Source organism: Equus przewalskii, chromosome 16, assembly GCF_037783145.1.
Source record: "Equus przewalskii isolate Varuska chromosome 16, EquPr2, whole genome shotgun sequence".
NCBI classification, from domain to species: Eukaryota; Metazoa; Chordata; class Mammalia; order Perissodactyla; family Equidae; genus Equus; species Equus przewalskii.
In genome coordinates, this window is record NC_091846.1 from 68,817,815 (window position 1) to 68,837,169 (window position 19,355).

Here is a 19,355-nt window from a genome sequence, read left to right on the forward strand (position 1 = left end):
GACTGCCCCTCCCTCCACCCCCTTATTTCTGAAAAGTAGGTATCTCCAGGACATCAAGCTTTACACTCTGATTCCTGTCATGCTCGCTGAGGGCTGGGGAAGTTACCTGGCCATTACTTTTCTGTGCCACCAAAAAGAGTGTGAGGATGTATGTTCAGAACCTCATTCCTGTGGAAAATACCTCGAAGACGTTTTAGGTCCGTGAAATACCCACCTTATTTGCTTGAAGCGTAGCTGCAGATATTTAAAATATTTCCTTCATTGGAAATCTTGCAAATGTTGCTTTTTCACAAAATCAGCATGGTGATTGCTGAGAAAAAAGAGGCCACAACCTTAATTTCTTCAACAAAATCAAGCCTGCCACTGCATTTCTTCAGGGTTGTAGCTTCTTTTTCAAAGGTCTCAGAGGGCAGGCAGGGCTGAAGGGCTTCTCGCAAAATCAGAGGAGTGTGGTCCTCTGGACGCTTCATCTTCTGAAACCAAGTGGAAAAAAGGAATGAGCACAAACACACCTCCCCCTCCCCAGAGCTCCTTCAGGTCAGATCTAGGATCCAGAAAGGAGCAAAAGTAGGCCACCCAGCAGATGAGCCATTTCCTTTGAAACAGACAAGTAAGAGATCTGGGCTTAAAAATACACCCGGTTCTCTCCCCCACAGCCAATGGGTAATAAATGCTAGCTGAAGCAAATTGTCCTTTTTACTTTAGAATAGATCTCACAGGAAATGACCCATTTTGGTCTTTATTTACAGAGGATTTTAGTATAAATATTACAGATCCCATTACACTTTTTTAATGTCTTTTGTGATGAGTATTCCGCAAAACCCACTCGGCATAAATTGGCTCCTTCTCAGTACTTTATATAAACACGGCAGTTTTTTGAAACATCCAAGACAGTTGTTCTGCTTTGGAACGTTGAAAACTTCTTTCTGCACGATTATGTTCTAAAAGTTCTCTAGGGCCTTAGTGTTAGAGCCAGAGAAAGCATAACAGCAAGGACCATCCAGTTATCTTCTTCCGTAGATCAGGATGAAGGATTGCATTAAAAGTTCTCTCTCATCTTAAGCTGGAAACAACTAGCACTGACAAGAGATTTCTCTTGTCTTTTAAAAATGTGAACTCTAAAGGGAGGAGAGAGTGTCTTTTTGTGCTGTGGTAAGCCTTACACATTGTTGGTGACCAACAAAGGTACTCAGCCATTTATATGGAGATAATGTATTTGTGATTTTAGCCAAGAGGCCCTCCACTTATAGGTCAGTTACTAAACCTTTCCTCAGCAGCCTTTTCGATTGGACTCCTTTGTGAGCCATCTGCTTGAGTGGTTGTTGGTGGTGCTTGCTATAAATGTTTCTCTGAGGCGTAGTTTTGTCTGGTCAGTAAGATGTGTGCCTTTGGACACATGGGTCTGTTTAGGGCTGAATATCTTTACAGTTTGATGGACTTTGGGAATGTACATAAATGAGAGGAGAGGAAAGAGAGGCCAGAAGATACATCAATGAGTCTTTGTATCAGTAACACTTGAATCAGTGTATCTTTGGTCCAAAGGGGACCAAAGAAAGTGCAGATGGCCATTGGTCCATTGATGAGGCACTCAAGAGCCACCGGGAGATTCATTTTCTTTCTCTGTCAATTAGCAAAGCATGATTTTCTTCTGTTGATAAAGTTTAGGAAGAAGGGAGAAGGAGGAGCCCCATATCCTGGACCACTTTCTTGAGTGTTTTGCATGTGTGACTGTCCTGACTCCCAAGTGCCACTGTACCCCCCTCGCCCCTCACCACTGCCAGTCAGCGCTGCATTACTGCTGTTGGTGCTGTTGCTGGACCAGCCCCTGGCTGGATGGTGGCAGGGACAGAAGTGCTGTTGGACCCCATCTTTCCAAGGGCTTGTCGCCATAGCCATGGATCTCAAGGTGCACCCATGGATGCTCAGTAAACCAGCCTCTTGGTTGGGCAGCCAAGGCCCCACATTCCTGCGTTGATGTATTCCATTCAATATCTGGGTTTGCCTTTTAAAATTTGTCCAACAGATGTGGTAGAACCAACCACCACCACAACCTGCAAGTGCATGGACAGCGTGCCAGGCCCAGTGACAGATGAGAGGCACAGCGAATGGGCCCTAGTGGGGCAGCCCTGGCACCAGCCCAGTCTGGGCAGAAAGCGTTTGCCTGCGTCACTGACCTCTTTGTTAATGAGGCCCCAGAACTGACACTTGAATCACTTTCCCATCGTCTTTCCTCAGGACAGGCCATATTAGGTCCAAGAGGAGGGGCAAAGTGGTTCCCTCACCATGTGGAGACAGGGCAAGACTCAGGGACAGGAGCCAAGGCTCAGATGCCACAACCTGGAGTCTCAGTGGGGAGGACCATGGAAGCCATGACTGGGAGGCCACGCAGCACTGGCCTGCAAGAGAGAGCCTCAGAGAGAGCTCCTTAGGAGGTGCTCAGGGAGGAGAGACATGGGTTTGTTGTACTTTGTTGAATATAGTCCAGGTATTGGCAGGTGCACTGTATAAAGAAAAGTAAACATGAAGAAAAAATATGGATTGATATTGTCAAAATAGGGCTAGCACAGCCTTGCTTAAAAGCTGAAGACGACTTTAATTTCTTTACTTAAATAAAAAGCCTAGCAGCAGAATAAATGACTCTGTAGCTTGCTTTAAAAAAGGAAGAATGTCTCAAAGCACTGAAATAAAACTTACTGATGATTCCACTGAAAGAACAGAAACCTTTGCAGTTGGTTAGGCTGTGATCTGCGATGGAGAAGGCCATACGCTGGTTTCAGCAGTGTGAGAAGATGGAGGTTGTGGGGTGGGGGAATTTGCAGGAGAGTTCTAATAGACGTGTTTAACGTAAAGAGCATGGGAAAGCTTGGACAGTGGCAATACTGGATGATGGGGAGGGAGGGAACCTAAAAATCTCCTGATATAGAGAAGGCCTGTGCTGTCACTTCTAACTTCTTTCTTTTCTGGCTAAGAAGTAAACTGAGTAACAAACTCCACACTCAAATGGTTTCACAGTGCTTTAGCATTTCAGGACTGGCACTTACTTCTCCATTGGAGGCTAATGGGATGACATATTTTAAAATACAGGAAGTGCGAGCATACTTGAATGAACAGTATCAGAAGCTTTGGATTTTTGCAGTTTATTTTGCTGAGACTTTGTTTTTGTTGGGGGTATATATTTGTTTTTTCTTTTTCTTTTCTTTCTTCCTTTTTCCTCTTTTCTGGATATAATATGTTATGTGAAGACTCCTACATCTTCCAAACCAAATTGTTTTCAGGATTTCAAATTATATGACAGCATTTTAAAGGTGTTTTTTCTTTCTTTGCTTTTCAGAGAGAAATCGGTTTCCTGTGTGTCTTAAGCTATGTCCACAGGAGGATTATGATAATGAGTCACTGTTTTGTAATTTTGCTATTTTAAGTGAGTTTTAAATAAAGCCTGTAGCTGGTTCTTGATCTCTGGGAACATATCCGTAAAGTTTAGGTGTTATAAATATCTTGAGAGCATTAAAATAGAGGTAAAATATGAAAATATAGTGCAATAATAAAGGAGACATTCATTACCTTCACCCTACCCATCAGTTTCAACAGGACACCTTTATACTTCACTCAAAGATATTTAAAAATACATCAGCTTCCTTAGAAATTTCCTGACTATATCACTGTTTTTCATTTCAACGATTAATAGAATTTCATTGTTTAGTGTAGGTAAGCAGGGTAATTCAACTTGCTCTTCTAAGTTTTAAAGTTCTTTATAAATATTTATTATCACTATCATATGATTGAGGAAGGTAAATTTATGTTAAGTTAATTTAAGATATTTGGCTTTTGCATTCATTTATTTACTCATTTATAGATTTAATAAGCATCTATTATATGCCAGGTATACTGCCAGGATCAGCAAAAAGAGTGCTTCCTAAAATCACGACTCCTCACAATCATGGCTTTTAAAATCAGTTTTTTGTCTCTATTTCCCCCCCTCAGCTATTACCTCCTGTTCCATCTTATCATTGTGATCAGAGATTCAGGTTAATTTTTAAGATCTTATAATCCCAATGGTGTAATTTGCAGTAGCAATGGTTGGAGAAGAGAAAATCTTTAAGAAATTTTAATAGCCGCGGAGTTGGCTCCACCAGGGAAATGAACAGACTCGTCTGTGTAGAGCTGGGGGGCTGCTCAGGCTGAACTGAACCCTGCTGTAAGTTGAAGGCTTGAAACGCTCTCCACTTTATTGTCAGAATTACTGCCTTAACTTCCTCCTTCTCCTCATTTGCCTATTTCCCCTGCTTTTTATCTTGCACTACCAGTGTACAACACAGTGGTGTTTAACTACTTCCTGAAGGCATTATTAGTCATCAGGAGCACTAGTTCGTTATAGATGTAGATAAATGGGTGTTCAGCGCATCAGCTCCAAGTTGGACTAATTTGGAAAATATGGTTCCTCTCCTCAAAAGAAACAGCTCCTGCTCCTTTAGACAATTTTATGAAATAGCTGTGTGCATTTCCCTATTCATTCTGCACAACTGGAATTGATGTATCCTGCTTGATGCTAGAACAGGACTTTAATTCACGATGGGGAGGAAGCTTTATCTAGAATGTCTGCCCAAATAAAAGGTGGGGAAACGCTGGGCAAAGTTTCATCTCCCGTTCTGGTTTTGGTGCGCTTTCGACTTTTCTTCCCTGTGATTATTCCTGAGTGGAATGTAATCCCGCATCTTTCACCAGATGTTGTCTCATCATCTTAAAGGGAAGAAGAAAATTATAATGGATGTTTTGAATGTGCTCGACTTTTATTTTGTTCAGACCCAAACTGAATGAAGCAAAGAAGTTAAAATCTTTTCTTCTTCCGAGTAAGCATGAAAACCTACAATCCTTAATATTTTAAAAGAAAAATAACCCTCTTCTGTTTGGGGGGTTTCTGATTCATTTCTTCTACCCTGCGACCCTCTTCTGCATTTTTTTGGTCAAATACTGTCTGGATTTTTGTGAGCCAATAAGTTCCCTCCTCACCTCCATCCTCTCTCCTCCCCACCGCCTTCCCTGTGGTCACACAAAGAGCAGGGAGCCCACAAAAGACTGAGTTTCTAGGTTTTGTATTTAAAAGGAGGATGAAATGCTGGATATGCTTAGGAGCACAAAACTGATCTGTTAAAATTTACCAAAAGAGAAATTCGTTGGCGTCAGGATGGGGGAATAAGAGAAATTAAGATTTTTTAAAATGCCACAAATAGAGGAGGTGATTCACGCCAAACTGACTTTTCTTTAGTGCAGCACAATCTAGTAGGTGTAGCAGTGACTTCAAACCTAACAGATTAACAAGTGATATGAAAAAAAGAGAATCCCACAGAAGGGGAGCCGGGAACCCTAGAAGCTTTCTACTTGTTGCTGTCTCTGAGTTGGTGTCTTGCTGGTCCACCAGCCTGTGATTCAAAGCTGAGGACCCGAGTCCTAACCATTTTGCCCTGTTGCCATAATTGTGGTCAGGATACCTCTGTGACTTGGGTCCTGTGTCTGTGAAACTCTGGGTCTCCAGAGAATACAGATTTGTCTATGGCTAAACCCTTAGAGAAATATTCTAAACCAGGGTCTATGGGCCAAATCCTGCTTGCCACCTATTTTGGTACAGCCCTCAAACTAAGAATGTTTTTTCCACATGAAGATTTGATGGTGGGGAACATCACCTTTGAACTCCAGCTAAGCAAACTACTCTCCCCAAAAAAGAATACCATTCTTCTCATGAGTAGAACTGGATTACCAAAAAATTGTACTCAATTTAATTTTTAATTTTGTCAATATAAAATGTGTGGAAATTTGTGTTCTCTCTTATTATATAAGTCCCTGTATAATATCCCCACATTTAGCTCTCGGCTCACAAAGTCTGAAATATTTGCTATCTGGCCCTTTCAGGCAAAGTTTACTGAACCCTGTTCTAAACTGTCACACATAGAGACACTTTTGAAGGAAAAAAAGGCATTTTGCTATCATTCTTTTCCTGAACCTCTGTTTTTATTTTCTTGTTTATGAGTGAAGCCTTCCTGGCCAATGTGGATATGAATTAATATATTTTGGCTTGTGCAATGCTCTGAGAAAACTGGTATCAGTTGTGAATAAGGCATAATATTGTCAACAGCTGCCTGTTTGAAAATTTAAAATTACAGAATAAAATAAACCTGTGTTACCTTATATAAAACAGGAGGCAATAATAGTACCTATTTCCTGGAATTGTCAAAAGGATTAAGTGAAGTAATGCAATAAAGGGCTCAATAGACGTTAAAAAGAACAAAGTCTACCATTGAGAGCTTCAGTTTGTTTGCCTTATACAAGTCCTGGCGCCTTTCATTTGGACATTTTGTATCTGTGTACAGGCACACAGTCCCTTATCTACCGGAGGTACCTAAATATGCTCTCATAAGCTTCAGGTAATGCAAAATATAATCTGATCGTATTTCTTTTCAACACGATTCTGATTTTAAAGGAGCACCCTATCTGTTTAAAATAGAATTATTGCTAAGTCCTATACATTTCTAAGATGATTTTTTTTTTTTTAAAGATTTTATTTTTTTCCTTTTTCTCCCCAAAGCCCCCCGGTACATAGTTGTATATTCTTCGTTGTGGGTCCTTCTAGTTGTGGCATATGGGACGCTGCCTCAGCGTGGTTTTATGAGCAGTGCCATGTCCGCGCCCAGGATTCGAACCAACGAAACACTGGGCCGCCTGCAGCGGAGCGCGCGAACTTAACCACTCGGCCACGGGGCCAGCCCCTCTAAGATGATTTTTAAAGCATAAATAAATCTTATTGGAGAGCAAAAAAGGGAGCTTTTTTGGTTCAGAAAATTTTAGGATATTGGGTGTCACTGTTTTGGTCACCGTCTGTGACAGACTACAGGATCGGAACAAGGACACTGTCTTGGTATTTCAAAAAGCTAGTGTTTATACCCACATGCATGAAGGCAACAGATAAGACTTAGAGGTGGATATGGCCTTTGCAAAGAAAGAAAATTGCTGGTAATAACTGAGGAGATGAAACCAATTGGCCTGCCTGTGCTCTTCCTCACTCTGTTGTGCCCACAAGGCACTTTTTGCCTCTGGAGTTTGTCCTCCCCTCTCCGAGGCCCAATCTGTTTTCATCACCTCTGAGAAGGCTTCTCGGATTCCCTCTCCTGCCCCTGGGTTCTGGGCCAGTGTTTTCCAAACAGTGTTCGCATTTGCCCTCTTGCCTTAGAGAGCCCTGTCTCCCCAGCTAGACCTCAGCTTCTCCCAAGGCTGGTTCTCTTCTCCTCATTTGGATGTCCTGGGACCTGGCCTAGGGATCCAATATCTATTTGTTGAATCAGTTAAATACTGAATGAAAATGGATCTAACATTAAAATAAAATGAATGACAAAATCCTTTTGATTTTCCTCTCTTTTCAGATGTAGATTAACGTGCACAGATAATTGTGAAACATTATTGTAGAGCTGATTACAAATTCACAGATAAGTCAAAATTTATATGTAGCTTGTGAAGCTGTTCAGTTCTGAAGCCTTTGGGGGCATTGGAGAGGAGATATAAATCCGACTTCTGTATTTGCTGCAGTCCCAACCCTTAGCATGGAAGCAGGCTCCCTGGGCCCCTTTGGGTATGTTTTCCAGATGTGCCAGAGTGTCTGCCCCCGTCTGTCTGTGTGCGTGTGGACAGCACACCTGTGGAGAGTCCTAGGGGCTCTCTGTTCCAGACCCATGTGTGTGGCTGAGGGAAGTCAGGGAAGAGGAGGGGAAGTGTCTTCCCCTTAACAGTGGTACCTATTACTGTTTGGACTTTCTGTGTGTGAGGCACTTTCTCAGGTGTGTTACACGCATCATTTCATTGACTTCTCACAACAGATATTATATCCAACTCATAATATGAATCTGAGATTTAGAGAGGTTAAGTAACACGCTTACTGCTGTCACCAGATCCAGATTCCAGAGCCCATGCCCCTCACTGCTATGCTTTCCTTCCCAGGGAAAGTGGAAAGCCTTTCAGAGCCAGCTGGTCTGGGAACTCATGACCCTTTGTTTCTCCTCGAAGCACAGACTGGAGGAATCCTGGCGGCAAGTATATTATTAATCACTATCCTTCCCTCTTCTTTGCACTCGAGAAAAACTGAACTCTCAGAGTCAGGAGTTGTGACCTGGTCACCCCGTCCTCTTGTTCCTCTCATAATTCGGAGTGGAGTCATCACACACACAGGGACGTGGCCAGGCTGCAAGTTGAAGGTGACAAGTGAGTCAAACTGCAACTCAAGCAAGGCCTCCAACTTTCAGAGAAGGCTTCCTCCCATGTACGTCAATTCTAACCTTTTTCTCGTGGCTTATATGGAATCACATTGAGTCAAATCCATTGAGTACCACATGCTGGAAGTTGCAGGCAATGAGAAATGAGCTTCATGGTAATTGAGAATGAAGTTAAGGAAGAAAATTTTATTGTTAATCAAGGGCTTAATTGCCTCTGGGACATTTTAAATAAATGCCATGCTGTACTTAAGAAGCGATGTTCTGTAAGTGAGATGCAAAAATTCTTTAATTAAACCATCATGGGTATTCCCTGATTGAAATATCTGCCTTTATCTTCATAGTTAAACCTTCATGATTCATGTAACAACTCAATCAGGGATTGAGTAAATTAAGAGCTCCTTGAAAGAACAAATCAATTGTATAAAATTGATTGAAATTATTTCTGGGACAGTCTTCCTTGTACTTATTTGTATTGATCAGAGCATATTTTCGCTGCATTTTCTATTTAGCAGTCTTGTGGAGTAGGCTATCTTTCAGCCTGCAGGGTACAGATTGTGGCTCTCATATAGTATAGGGCAGACAGTTCTTAGAAGAATTTGTCTGAGAAATGGAACAAATTGTAAGGGTTTCTTGGCCATTGAGAAATCCAATGATGATGACTTAGGTGGTCCCTGCAATTAACCAGGAAGGCAGTTGGTAAGCAAGTCAGTCAACACACATGAGTATGGCCATGTATCAGGCCTTTGTGCTAGATGCTGATAAACTTATGTAAGTGTCCACAAGCCAAAGGGCTGAATGTTTTCTTAAAGATTGGAACCTTTGCCAATCTTCTCTCTTTTTCCCCCCCATTCTTCTTCTCCCCAAAGACCCCCAGCACGTAGTTGTATATTCTAGTTGTAGCTGCTTCTGGCTGTGCTATGTGGGACAATGCCTCAGCATGGCCTGACGAGTGGTACCATGTCTGTGCCCAGGATCTGAACCAGCGAAACCCCGGGCTGCCAGAGAGGAGCGCCTGAGCTTAACCACTTGGCCACAGGGCCAGCCCCAAAGGGCCAAGTTCTTATTGCCAACTAAATAGACCCAGAGATTCAGACCAAGAAACTCAGATTCAGAAACAGACTAAGGAGATTTTCTGGCTGTCTCATCATACATGGAAAAAACAAAAATATGAAAACTTAGGTATTCAAGAGTTTTGATTTACTAGGTTACTCTCTTTGAGTGGCAGAAGTATGTGACACAGAGCTCCATAAAATGCAGGAAGAGTTTGTTTTGCCATGCTAACAGTGTGACTTCATTTAATTCTTTTTATTTACTTTTTATTTGGTAACATTGGTGTATAACATTGTATAAATTTCAGGTGTACATCACTATATTTCGATTTCTGTGTAGATTACATCATGTTCACCACCCAAAGACTAATTACAATCCATCACCACACACAGGTGCCTAATCACCCCTTTCGCCCTCCTCCCTCCCCGCTTCCCCTCTGGTAACCACCATTCCAATCTCTGTCTCTGTGTGATTGTTGTTTTTATCTTCTACTTATGAGTGAGATCATACCGTATTTGACTTTCTCCCTCTGACTTATTTTGCTTGAAAAGAGAAAAATTGCCATTTGAAATTACCAAAATCTTAAAACTTGCAATCACTTCTATTTTTAAAATTTTATTTAGAGTGGGTTATCAGCAAATAACTTAAATAAGTCATCAGATAACCGTGTTTTATAGAATGGTTTCATACTGAACTTTTTTACCTTCTGTTTTCAGGGTTCTTGATGTAAAACAACTGAGTCCTTTAAAAGTGGTTTCATTTTCAAATAAACAGACACACCTTGTGGACTGAGTACTTGAAAAAAGGAAATGGCAGAGGAAAGAAAATATTTGAAGTCACATTTTCGTAAAGGCTCTGTGGTGTTCAGCCCATGTTGACCCATTCTAGTCAGGCTTAAAATAGGTCAGGTTTTGCCTACTATCTTGGGACTGCACTGGCTGGTGTGTCCCCTGAAAAGCCTGTGATGCTCCAGAATCCCTGTTGTGGGCACATAGAAAGCCTGTGTGGTGCCCACCAGCTGCAGAAGGGTCTCTGTGATGGGTTAGATGTGAAATCACACTCATTTCTTTGGCAATGTCTGGAAACCTAGCATTGTGATGTCACTGTGAGAACAGAAATTCTTTTAGAATATTCTACATGATGATCCAGAGAGAGTAATTCTGTTCTAATTTTCATGCCCAGGGAAGAACACTGTCGGTATAAACTTGGTCAGAGACAAGCCTATCTGCACGTTGTCTGTGAAGAAAGGAAGTTGAGCCATGCACCCCAGAGCAAGCCAGATGCCTGACTCCTCGACCTATTCCCAAATGATTCAAATTTATGTAGAGAAACGTTTATGAGCACAGGAAAGTGATATCTTAGCATTCCCTCGCATCAACATTTTTTGGATTCTTTAATGTCATATAAGATATATTTATGAAATCACTTTCTCTGCCTCTAGTACAAGTGCCTTTGGGAGCTCAGTGGTAAATACACGACACACATGGGTACTAAGAGGTTCAAGGTTCTCATGACAAATTTACCCCTGCTCCTTGCAGAGCGATGATGCCGATGAGCATGTTCGTTAAGTGCCCACTCACTCCCTGGCGGGGTTCAGAGGGTCTCAAGTCATCTCAAGAAAATCGCCTTCTGAGCGTCATGTTGCAGGGCTCCGGTGTTTGCAATTTTTGCGGCTACTTAGGTCCTGTTTGACCACTTCCCCTCTCTGTCTGTCTTGTATATTCTATGTGCTGGGCTTGCCTTAGTTCATATGCTTTGAGAGAAAGTATCATGAACGACTTGATGCCCATATTATGACTTAACGAGCTGGAAAGTCGGCGTGTATAGATTCTGCATCTCTCAAACTGAGATTTTTGATTCAGAGGCAGGTCGCCTGTAGACATTTCCTGGAGGCTTTGGCTGCTTGAGACACAGATTGTAATCACAGTAATTAGCACTGAATTTTCAAGTCCTGCTCTCCAGCTTGACCTGGCAGCATTTAGCCAGCGTGCACACAGCTGGATCAATGGCAGGAATTGAAGGGCCTGGTTGTGGGGCTGCTCCAGGCAGCCTGTGGTGGGCACTGTCCCTGGGGAATTCCAGGGGAGCATCAGGGACAAGGGAGCAGCTTGGAGACCTGGGGCGCGAGGGGAAAGAAATATGATATTGAGAAGTACCTGTCAGTAGGAATTGTGTTAAAGATGTTACAGGAGACAGATTGCAATACAGACTTTTGCCTGAAATTCATTATCAATGAATTGGGTTTTTTTTCCCCTATTGCTTAGTTCAGTTTTGGATATTCCTAAAATATCCCTTGTTAAAAGTTTACACTTCCTTTCCCTAAGAGAAAATACCTGCCTATCTTAATCCAAAAGCTAGTGAAAAAAACTGTAGGACATGAAACAGATACTTTGATGGATGAAAAATAGTTTTTTTCATTTAGCCTCCTGCCTTCAAGTAGCTTACCTTGAGCGGCACAATTGCAGCAAAGCACAAAAATCCGGCAAACATCGATGCCTGATTATGAAATAAATTATCTGGGAAGTTTGGTGGTGGTGGTGCAGAGACAGGGAATCAAGCCTATGTGAGCCTCGGGCCCTTCTGTCATCCACTTGTTCTCAGTCCCACAGTGTGTCATCTCCCCAGGGCAACTAGAAGGTAAGGGTGATAAGAATATGGCAGTGGGGGGATGTCAGCCCCTCACCCCCACCCATGGAGGGCCAACAATTTTGAATGGATGCTTGAAGATGGGCTGAGCGCTGAATAATAACAAGTAGATTTAAACTTCTAGGAAATACTTAATTCACAACACAAAACCATTTGATACATATATAGTATCTCTAACACTATGATCAATACAGTTGAAGACACAAGGTTGGCAGATCTTTTTTAAATGACAGAATTTTAAAAGTTTGGTTCTACTAAGGATGGAAACACAGTTGGTTCCCTTCTGCCTTTTTGCATCAGTAGTTCATATAAGGTTAAACCTTTTCGGGAGAGCTTTTGTGTTTTTCAGTTGTAGGCTCTTGCACTCGCATTGCTAGAATATCTGTGTGGAAAATGAGGGCAGTTCTGTGTTTAAATGAACTGTTGTTGGATATCTCAATTGACAATCATTTTGTGATTTGAATGTCAAATCATATAACCCTCATATGCTCACACTTAGTAGTGTTCAAGCCACAATTACATTTGCCAATAATTAGTACCTTAGAAAGTATTTATAGCTGCTGCTGTGACATGCTCTGTTCTAGCAATGTGGAGTGGAGCATTTCCACTCGTCATCTGCTTCAAGAATGCACCTTATCCTGGGAGTCACCTAGTGTCTTTCCTGAAAAATTCTTTAATATCCAGTAGCCCATTCAGGCATGCACTTAACATTTTTTCCTGAAATTCTTTTGTCAATCAACAGGAAGCCCACTTTCCCGTTTTTTATTATAAAGGGGGAAATGATGGTAAAACTTAAATATGCATTGTTATTGTTATTTTAACATCTAGTCTTACATCTGTTGAGGAGTTGTGTTTTTACTTAAAAATATTTTAGCCAAGAATCAAAACCAGAGAATTATGCCTACCTCCAACCTTCTCTCAACGATGGCTCTTTGTTAAAAGCACACAGCAGAAAACACTGTTAAACTCTTGTTGGCTTAAAAAGCCAAATATGAAGCCTAGAAGCCTCAGCACTTAATTTTTTTTTTTAATGATTTAAGTAAACCCCTTTAGAAATCTGTGCCAAACTTTTAAAGAGTACTTCCCACATCTTGCCTTTATAAGTAACTGTGGAATTAGACACACCGTAAATTTACCTTGTATTTTCTTAATAAGTTTGAATTTTCAGATAGCCTCTACTTTTATGGTATAGATCCTACAAGGCTGTTTCATTTCATGTTGAAGAGACCCAGCCAACATTATTACACATTTTTTTTTTTCTTAAGTGCAAAAGTTGGATCGGGATAGGGACTGTTGAATTTGGAAAACATCGTTTGTTTTCTTTTTTCTCCTTCCTTTCCTTCTTTGTTCATTTCATTTCGTAGCTGGGAATTGTGAGGGGTTAGCCCTTCTCACTTTCGTTCTCTTTTCTTTTGCTGTACAGTTTGCACTAGGAGAGGGTGGTGGGCTTTTTTTTCATTTGGTGTTGGCTTTTTTTCTTTTTTTCTTGCATATTCCTCCCTTTCCTTCAGATATTGTTGCTGACCAAATTTAACACACTACAGTTTTAAGGATCCCTGCAGGGCCATTTTAAGTATTTGGACCCGTAAAGGGCCCCAAGCAATAACTACCTGAATTGCTTTTAATTACACAATATAGCTGCATCATTTTACTTCAGATTCTTTTTGATTGATGCTGCAAGGCAATTGTAACCGCGGATGATGGGATTAAGTGCCTCTTGAAGTGACTTTAGCTTCTTGTGAGAACAAAGGGAAAGAGGAGAACACTTAGTCCCTTTTTTGCCTGAGCCGCCTTTTTCTTCGCTTGCGTATAAAGAAATACAATTAACAAACATTATCCCCAGAGGTAAATTGAAATGTACATGCAGACAAGAACCGCTCTTGACTGCAATTAGACATATATGATCCGAGGTATTCTGACCATTCATTAGTGCTAATTGTTTGAGAAACAAGCCCAGAACAAATGATTAAAATGTAGGCGCCATAACTGGGATTATTAGCATGTGTGATAAAATGTGCGCTCTGCAGCTGTACCAATAAAACGCTTTGGAAAGTGGCTCTGATTAGACAAATGCTTGGTTTGGCTCTGTGGTGAGCTCTTGGTGTTTGCTCAAGACCTGGTGGTGTTTATAACAAACAACTTATATCTTTCTTTCTTAATTAGTGGGAATTACTATGCAAATGATGGTATTTTGTAATTTAATATCCTATCGTTTTCCCTGCCTTTGCGTTGTTATTGCAGTCTACTCTTCTTGCTGGGAATGGGATAAACTGAGTTCTTAGGTTTTACTTCTTTGCTGTGCTGTCAAATGCTGGATGCCGTGGAGAACTACTGCAGTTTGCTCTCTTTTAGGTTTTTGAATAGTCCCTCTAGATATGATGAGTTCTGCTAGATCCTCTTGTCTTACAGTCACAGGGATCTTGCAAGGGTAACCTAGTCACACATACAGTAACTGGGAGCTGGTTGGCCCATATGGAGAGTGAGCATTTTGCTAAGTCCTCCAGCCTAACCCAAGCTAAGTGAGCAGAACCAGGGAGAAGGCAGAAGTGACCAGCAGAGTAAGGACAAATTCAGAGAGTGGATGGCAATTGAATCCTCCCTGGAAATGCATCTAGGAGTTTGGAGTTAGCAAAGAAATGTGAGCTTGGCTAAATATGGAGTCAGGGAGAGATTTAGGAGGCACAAATGGGAATGGAAAGAAAGAAGATATGAGATGGAAGAATGGAACCAGGGTGCCAAAGAGGACTTGTTGGGAAATGTGCCAGGCAGGGGGAAGCTGAAATCCGAGGTCAGTCGTCTAAGAACAGATGTATCAGGTCTCCTAACTTGTAGCTCAATCTTCCTCTGTCCCCTGCTTGCATTTCTGAAACTAGAGTCAGAGGAAAAACCATTTGGAGATTGTCCATTTGGTGCCATGAAAACCTGCAACAACTTTTCAATCTCAAGTGGTCTGGCCTTGTCACCCAGCAGACTTCCCAGCCACCTACCTTTTAGCATATCGTTAACACATTCCAAAGGAAGACAAATATCGGTGTTAGTCAAGATGGAATATAAGATTAAATTAGCTTTTAAAATTAATTAATACATTCCAAAGACAAACCCCCAAAATTGTCTGGTTATCTTGGTTTCTGGATAACTATTCCATCTCTCTTGCCATTATCACAGAAAACTGTGAATCAAGTCACAAATAAACCATAACATAGATTATTATAGACATATGGCTTGTGGAAAGGATTCACCTCTTAATTTTTAATTTTATTCCCTTTATATTTACAATAAAAGTGTTACTGAGTTTGACCAGAAACTTAGTTTTCTGCCTTAAACTAAGTAACAATACATATTTAATGAGTAAGTTTTGGGGGAACTTAAAGGGAAAAGAAGCTGGTTTGCACTTTGAGCTGGTGCATTGCTAAGTGTCGCACTGAATTAAGAAAAAAACCATAAGCTCCCCCAAATTAGAGCAAGTTCTAGGAAGTCTTGCCTTAAATAGATATTTAAAGAAATTAGTGCCTATGGCACATTAAATAGACTTAAAAAAAACCCTAAAACTATGTTAGAAAAAGCTTTCATGATCACATCCATATGTTTAGTTTTAATTTTCATCACACTTAGCTCTGAATAATTAAGAAGGAAAAAAACAATCTTAATCTTATTGTGGGTCCCACACAATCAAAGCCATGTACACGTGATTCGTGATCACAGCTTGTATTCACAGCTTTCGTGTGTGTGGTGTGGGTCTGGCAATTAGACTCAGACTGTGTTTTTTCTAAAAATTATTCAGCGCTAGAGAGAGATCAATGTTAAATCCTCCCAAAATCTACAAATCAGGATAATCAAAGGTCTATGGCTAACAAAATATCAAAATTCTAAGCTATGTAACATTTTAGCCTCATTTCACTCGGATTGACACTTGAAAGGAATTTTTGAGAGAATCTAGCAAGAAAACAGGGATACCATTAACCCAAATCATTTTCATGACAGTTACCAAAAAAAAATAAATTAGGATACAGAGAAAACTATTTTTTCAAAATTGCAGAGCCATTTTCTGGAGGAAAAAAATTCTCCCATGATTACTTTCATATCAAAGAACACGGTCAGGGGGGAGATGCATTAATTTGACACGTTTAGCAGCCATTGAGCTTTTGAAGAATTCTGTAAAAGAATCCATGGTTACATCTGTCAGGTTGACAGTCCTCTTTCATGACCTTTAAAAAAAAAGTTAAGGAGAAATTGATCTTTCTAGTTCACATTTGCTCAGTTACCTCTAAAGCTCTGCAAAAGCCAGGAAATAGTCATCTTAGCTTTAAATTTATTATTATTTTTTGAGATAGAATAACCTAGTACTAATGGAATCTCTAAATGGAGAAATTTTGTGAATGGTGTTTTCGTGAAATTTTCTGGTGGTGCTATGGTATTAATATTTCCTATTCTCTCCACTGGCTATTTTAATACATCACTAAATATTGTCTTTTCTGCAACTGGTTCTAGAATCAGATCTTCTTAGGAATGCCAACAATGAGCAATCTAAACAGAAGGCTGCGCTCTGCATGTTCACCTTTGGCCAGGAATGGAACAAGTACTCTCTTGATTCCTTACTCTCAGAGTTTCACCATCCAAAGTCCCGAATCATCTGTATGGAGGCAAAGGGAAGTCAGATGTCACGTCCTTTCGGTTTTAATTACAAGTGACCGAAAGCTCCCATGTTCTGTGCTTGACAGGTGCTATCTCTCATAGTTCCCGATGCAGGGATTACACCTGGAAATCCATCTATCAAATCTCTGTGGGTAGAGGGTCCTGAGCATCATTCCTGGACCAAGTTCTCAGCAACATCAACGGTTAACTATTAATGAACAACATCCTTAGGCTGCTTTGTGTTTCCGGGATCCCTGGGTAGAAGCAGTGCAGAAACAGAAGGATGCTAATCGCATTGTGTTCTTAAACGTGTTCAGTGAGGGAGCGCGGGTTTTCCTCTTGACCTCAGTGTCACTCCAAGAAAAAAAACCCTCCAGTTTTCCGTTCAGATAAAACTTGTGCTCCTCCTTCTCTCACCAGAAGTAGATCAGGAAAGTAGGATTAGCCAATAAGAGGGACATGCTCTATTGTCATCCTCTCTTCAACACAACACAAGGAGCTTTGTGGAAAAACAAAGCTCCTCTCCCTGCCCTCCCCCACACTCCCTTCTGAGCCATCACCTTCCCCGTCCTTTTAGCCTCCCACTTTCTTATCTTCCCTGGCTTTCCCTCCAGGACCCATCCCTTCTCCTCCCTACTTTCCTCTTCCCCATTCTCTTCCTCTCCGTCTCCTCCTCTCACATACCCTCTCTCCCATCCACCTCTTCCTCCTCAGATGTGCTACCAGGTGCCCAGGTGCCTTGGGGTAAATCTCTGAATGGTGCCACTGCCACATTCATTAATAAAGACTAACCCATGTGGGATATAAACATAGATCTCTGTTTTCATGGAAAGCTTGCCCTCTTCTTTGGGACCCATTAATGGTCACACACTTGTATGGGATTTCCCCATTCCTGACACTTACCCCACATAAAAGCCATGTGCCTATCTGGAGAACTAGAGTTCTGGAGCCATACCAAGTGGACTCCTGGGCGACAGTGGGGATCTGTGGGCACACAGCTTCTTGTCCATGTTTGTCACCCCATAGCCCTTACTGAGCAAGGGCCAGCTCCTGTTGGACTCAGTGTTTATTGGATGCATGATCCGTACTGAATTTGATCAATACATTTGCGTTTATGAAACGGTAGTATAGATATGACAAGGAAGACATTTTGTAACTTTAATTTTTTTCATCGTGGTAAAATACACATAATATACAATTTATCGTTTTAACTATTTTAAAGTGTACTGTTCAGTGGCATTAAGTACATTCTCATTGTTGTGCAACCATCACCACCATCCATCTCCAGAACTTTTTCATCTTCCCAAACTGAAACTTTGTACCTATTAAACACTAACTCCCCATCCCACCCCGCCCCACCACCATTTTGCTTCCTGTCTCAATGCATTGACCACTCTAGGAACCTCCCAGAAGTGGAATCATACAGTATTTGTCCTTTTGTGTCTGGCTTGTTTCACTGAGCATAATGGGTAACTTTAATTTTTGACATGGGTGTGTGTTTGCTTTCTCATTCTGTGTGGAAAAAGACCTCCATCGCTGGGCTCACTTGGTTTGCCCCTTGCTATTCTGATGGTCTGAGGAAGCAGGGATCTGCACTGAGACAGCGTGACACAAACTTTACCAAACTGGGCAAAAATAAAGATTCTGCTTTTTTTCCTACTTTACTAAATCTGTCCTTTGCCCGATGCCCACCCCTTTTCCTGGGGTTTCCATGGCAAGGATAGGCCAGGAGCTAAGTCTCTCGCTAATGTACCTCCTCGTATATGGCACCCCACAATGGCTGAGAGGCTGGCCCATGGTCTGTGGGTCCCCCATCCTATGCCCTGGGATCTTCCTTAGAAGTGAACTCACAGTGGACCACAAACCGCTATGTGAGTCTGCTTTGGACACAAAAGACTATTTCTTCATTTCAGTACAAAATGGAGCACTTGATTACGGTGTGATATAATTGCTTCATGAGAGAGTTTGCCCTGAAAATGTCTTCTTGGCTTTTCTGAAGCGGGCTGCACGCTTATTTGTGTTTGCACCACATGCTAATCTCACGAATGGCCCTGTTCTGCCAGTGGGAGGACAAAAAGCTGTTCTTTTGCTCTCGTGCTCAGGGAAAGCTCCCCCCTTCTCCATGCACTGTTGCCATGGTAACTGAAACATAGTTCTTCAAAATAGGGAAGGAATCTCCGGGCACTTGGGAACTGAGCAAAGTGAGAACATAAGCAGGCCTCAATTCTGTATTTGCTGGCATAAATAACTAGTTATTAATAGTTGTAAGTGTGGTTGAAATTTGTAGGTGAGTTTACTGTCTCTTGGTGGGGGTAGGAAAGGGTCACTGAGTGGGCTCTTATCTTATCTTCACTCTAGTTGTAGAGATTCTTCCATAAGCATCAGAACCGTCGTGCAAGGTCAGACCTGTGGGCCATGCAACATAGAACTCAGCTTTCCTCAGTATGTAACCTTAGAAGAGGCAAAAACAGAGCATAGTCACACCCCTCCAACCCCCTCAAAAGACTGAAGATACAGCCCCAAATAAATGACCCCATCAAGAATCTCACATACAGCTGTGGATTTACATGAACTTTTCCATAAGAAATTTTTATTTTCAACCTTTACCGGCACTTAGAGTCAAAATCTCTTTAAAAGAACTTAAAGGGCCATATCATTTCTGTGTGGTATCCTAAATGGAAATTTATTGATGTCTTATTTTAAAATGATACTTTATTTGTTTTCTTATTATTTCTTATGTTTATGAAGAGATGAGAATTTATGAAAATTTATTAG

At 41.3% G+C, this 19,355-nt stretch overlaps 1 protein-coding gene across 10 annotated transcripts in view; it reads left to right on the forward strand.

The window, feature by feature from the left end:
- CLYBL (citramalyl-CoA lyase) overlaps nt 1-19,355 on the forward strand; it is a 229,923-nt gene that overhangs the window by 90,199 nt on the left and 120,369 nt on the right. For 2 of the 10 annotated variants that reach the window (XM_070579165.1, XM_070579170.1), the window contains exon 1: nt 7,987-8,069. The exons of the other annotated variants lie outside the window; for them this stretch is intronic. In XM_070579165.1, coding sequence (XP_070435266.1) covers nt 8,023-8,069 — 47 coding nt within the window. In that variant the 5' untranslated portion in view covers nt 7,987-8,022. Of the gene's footprint in view, nt 1-7,986; nt 8,070-19,355 lie in introns of those variants that run through there. 10 annotated transcript variants of the gene reach the window in all.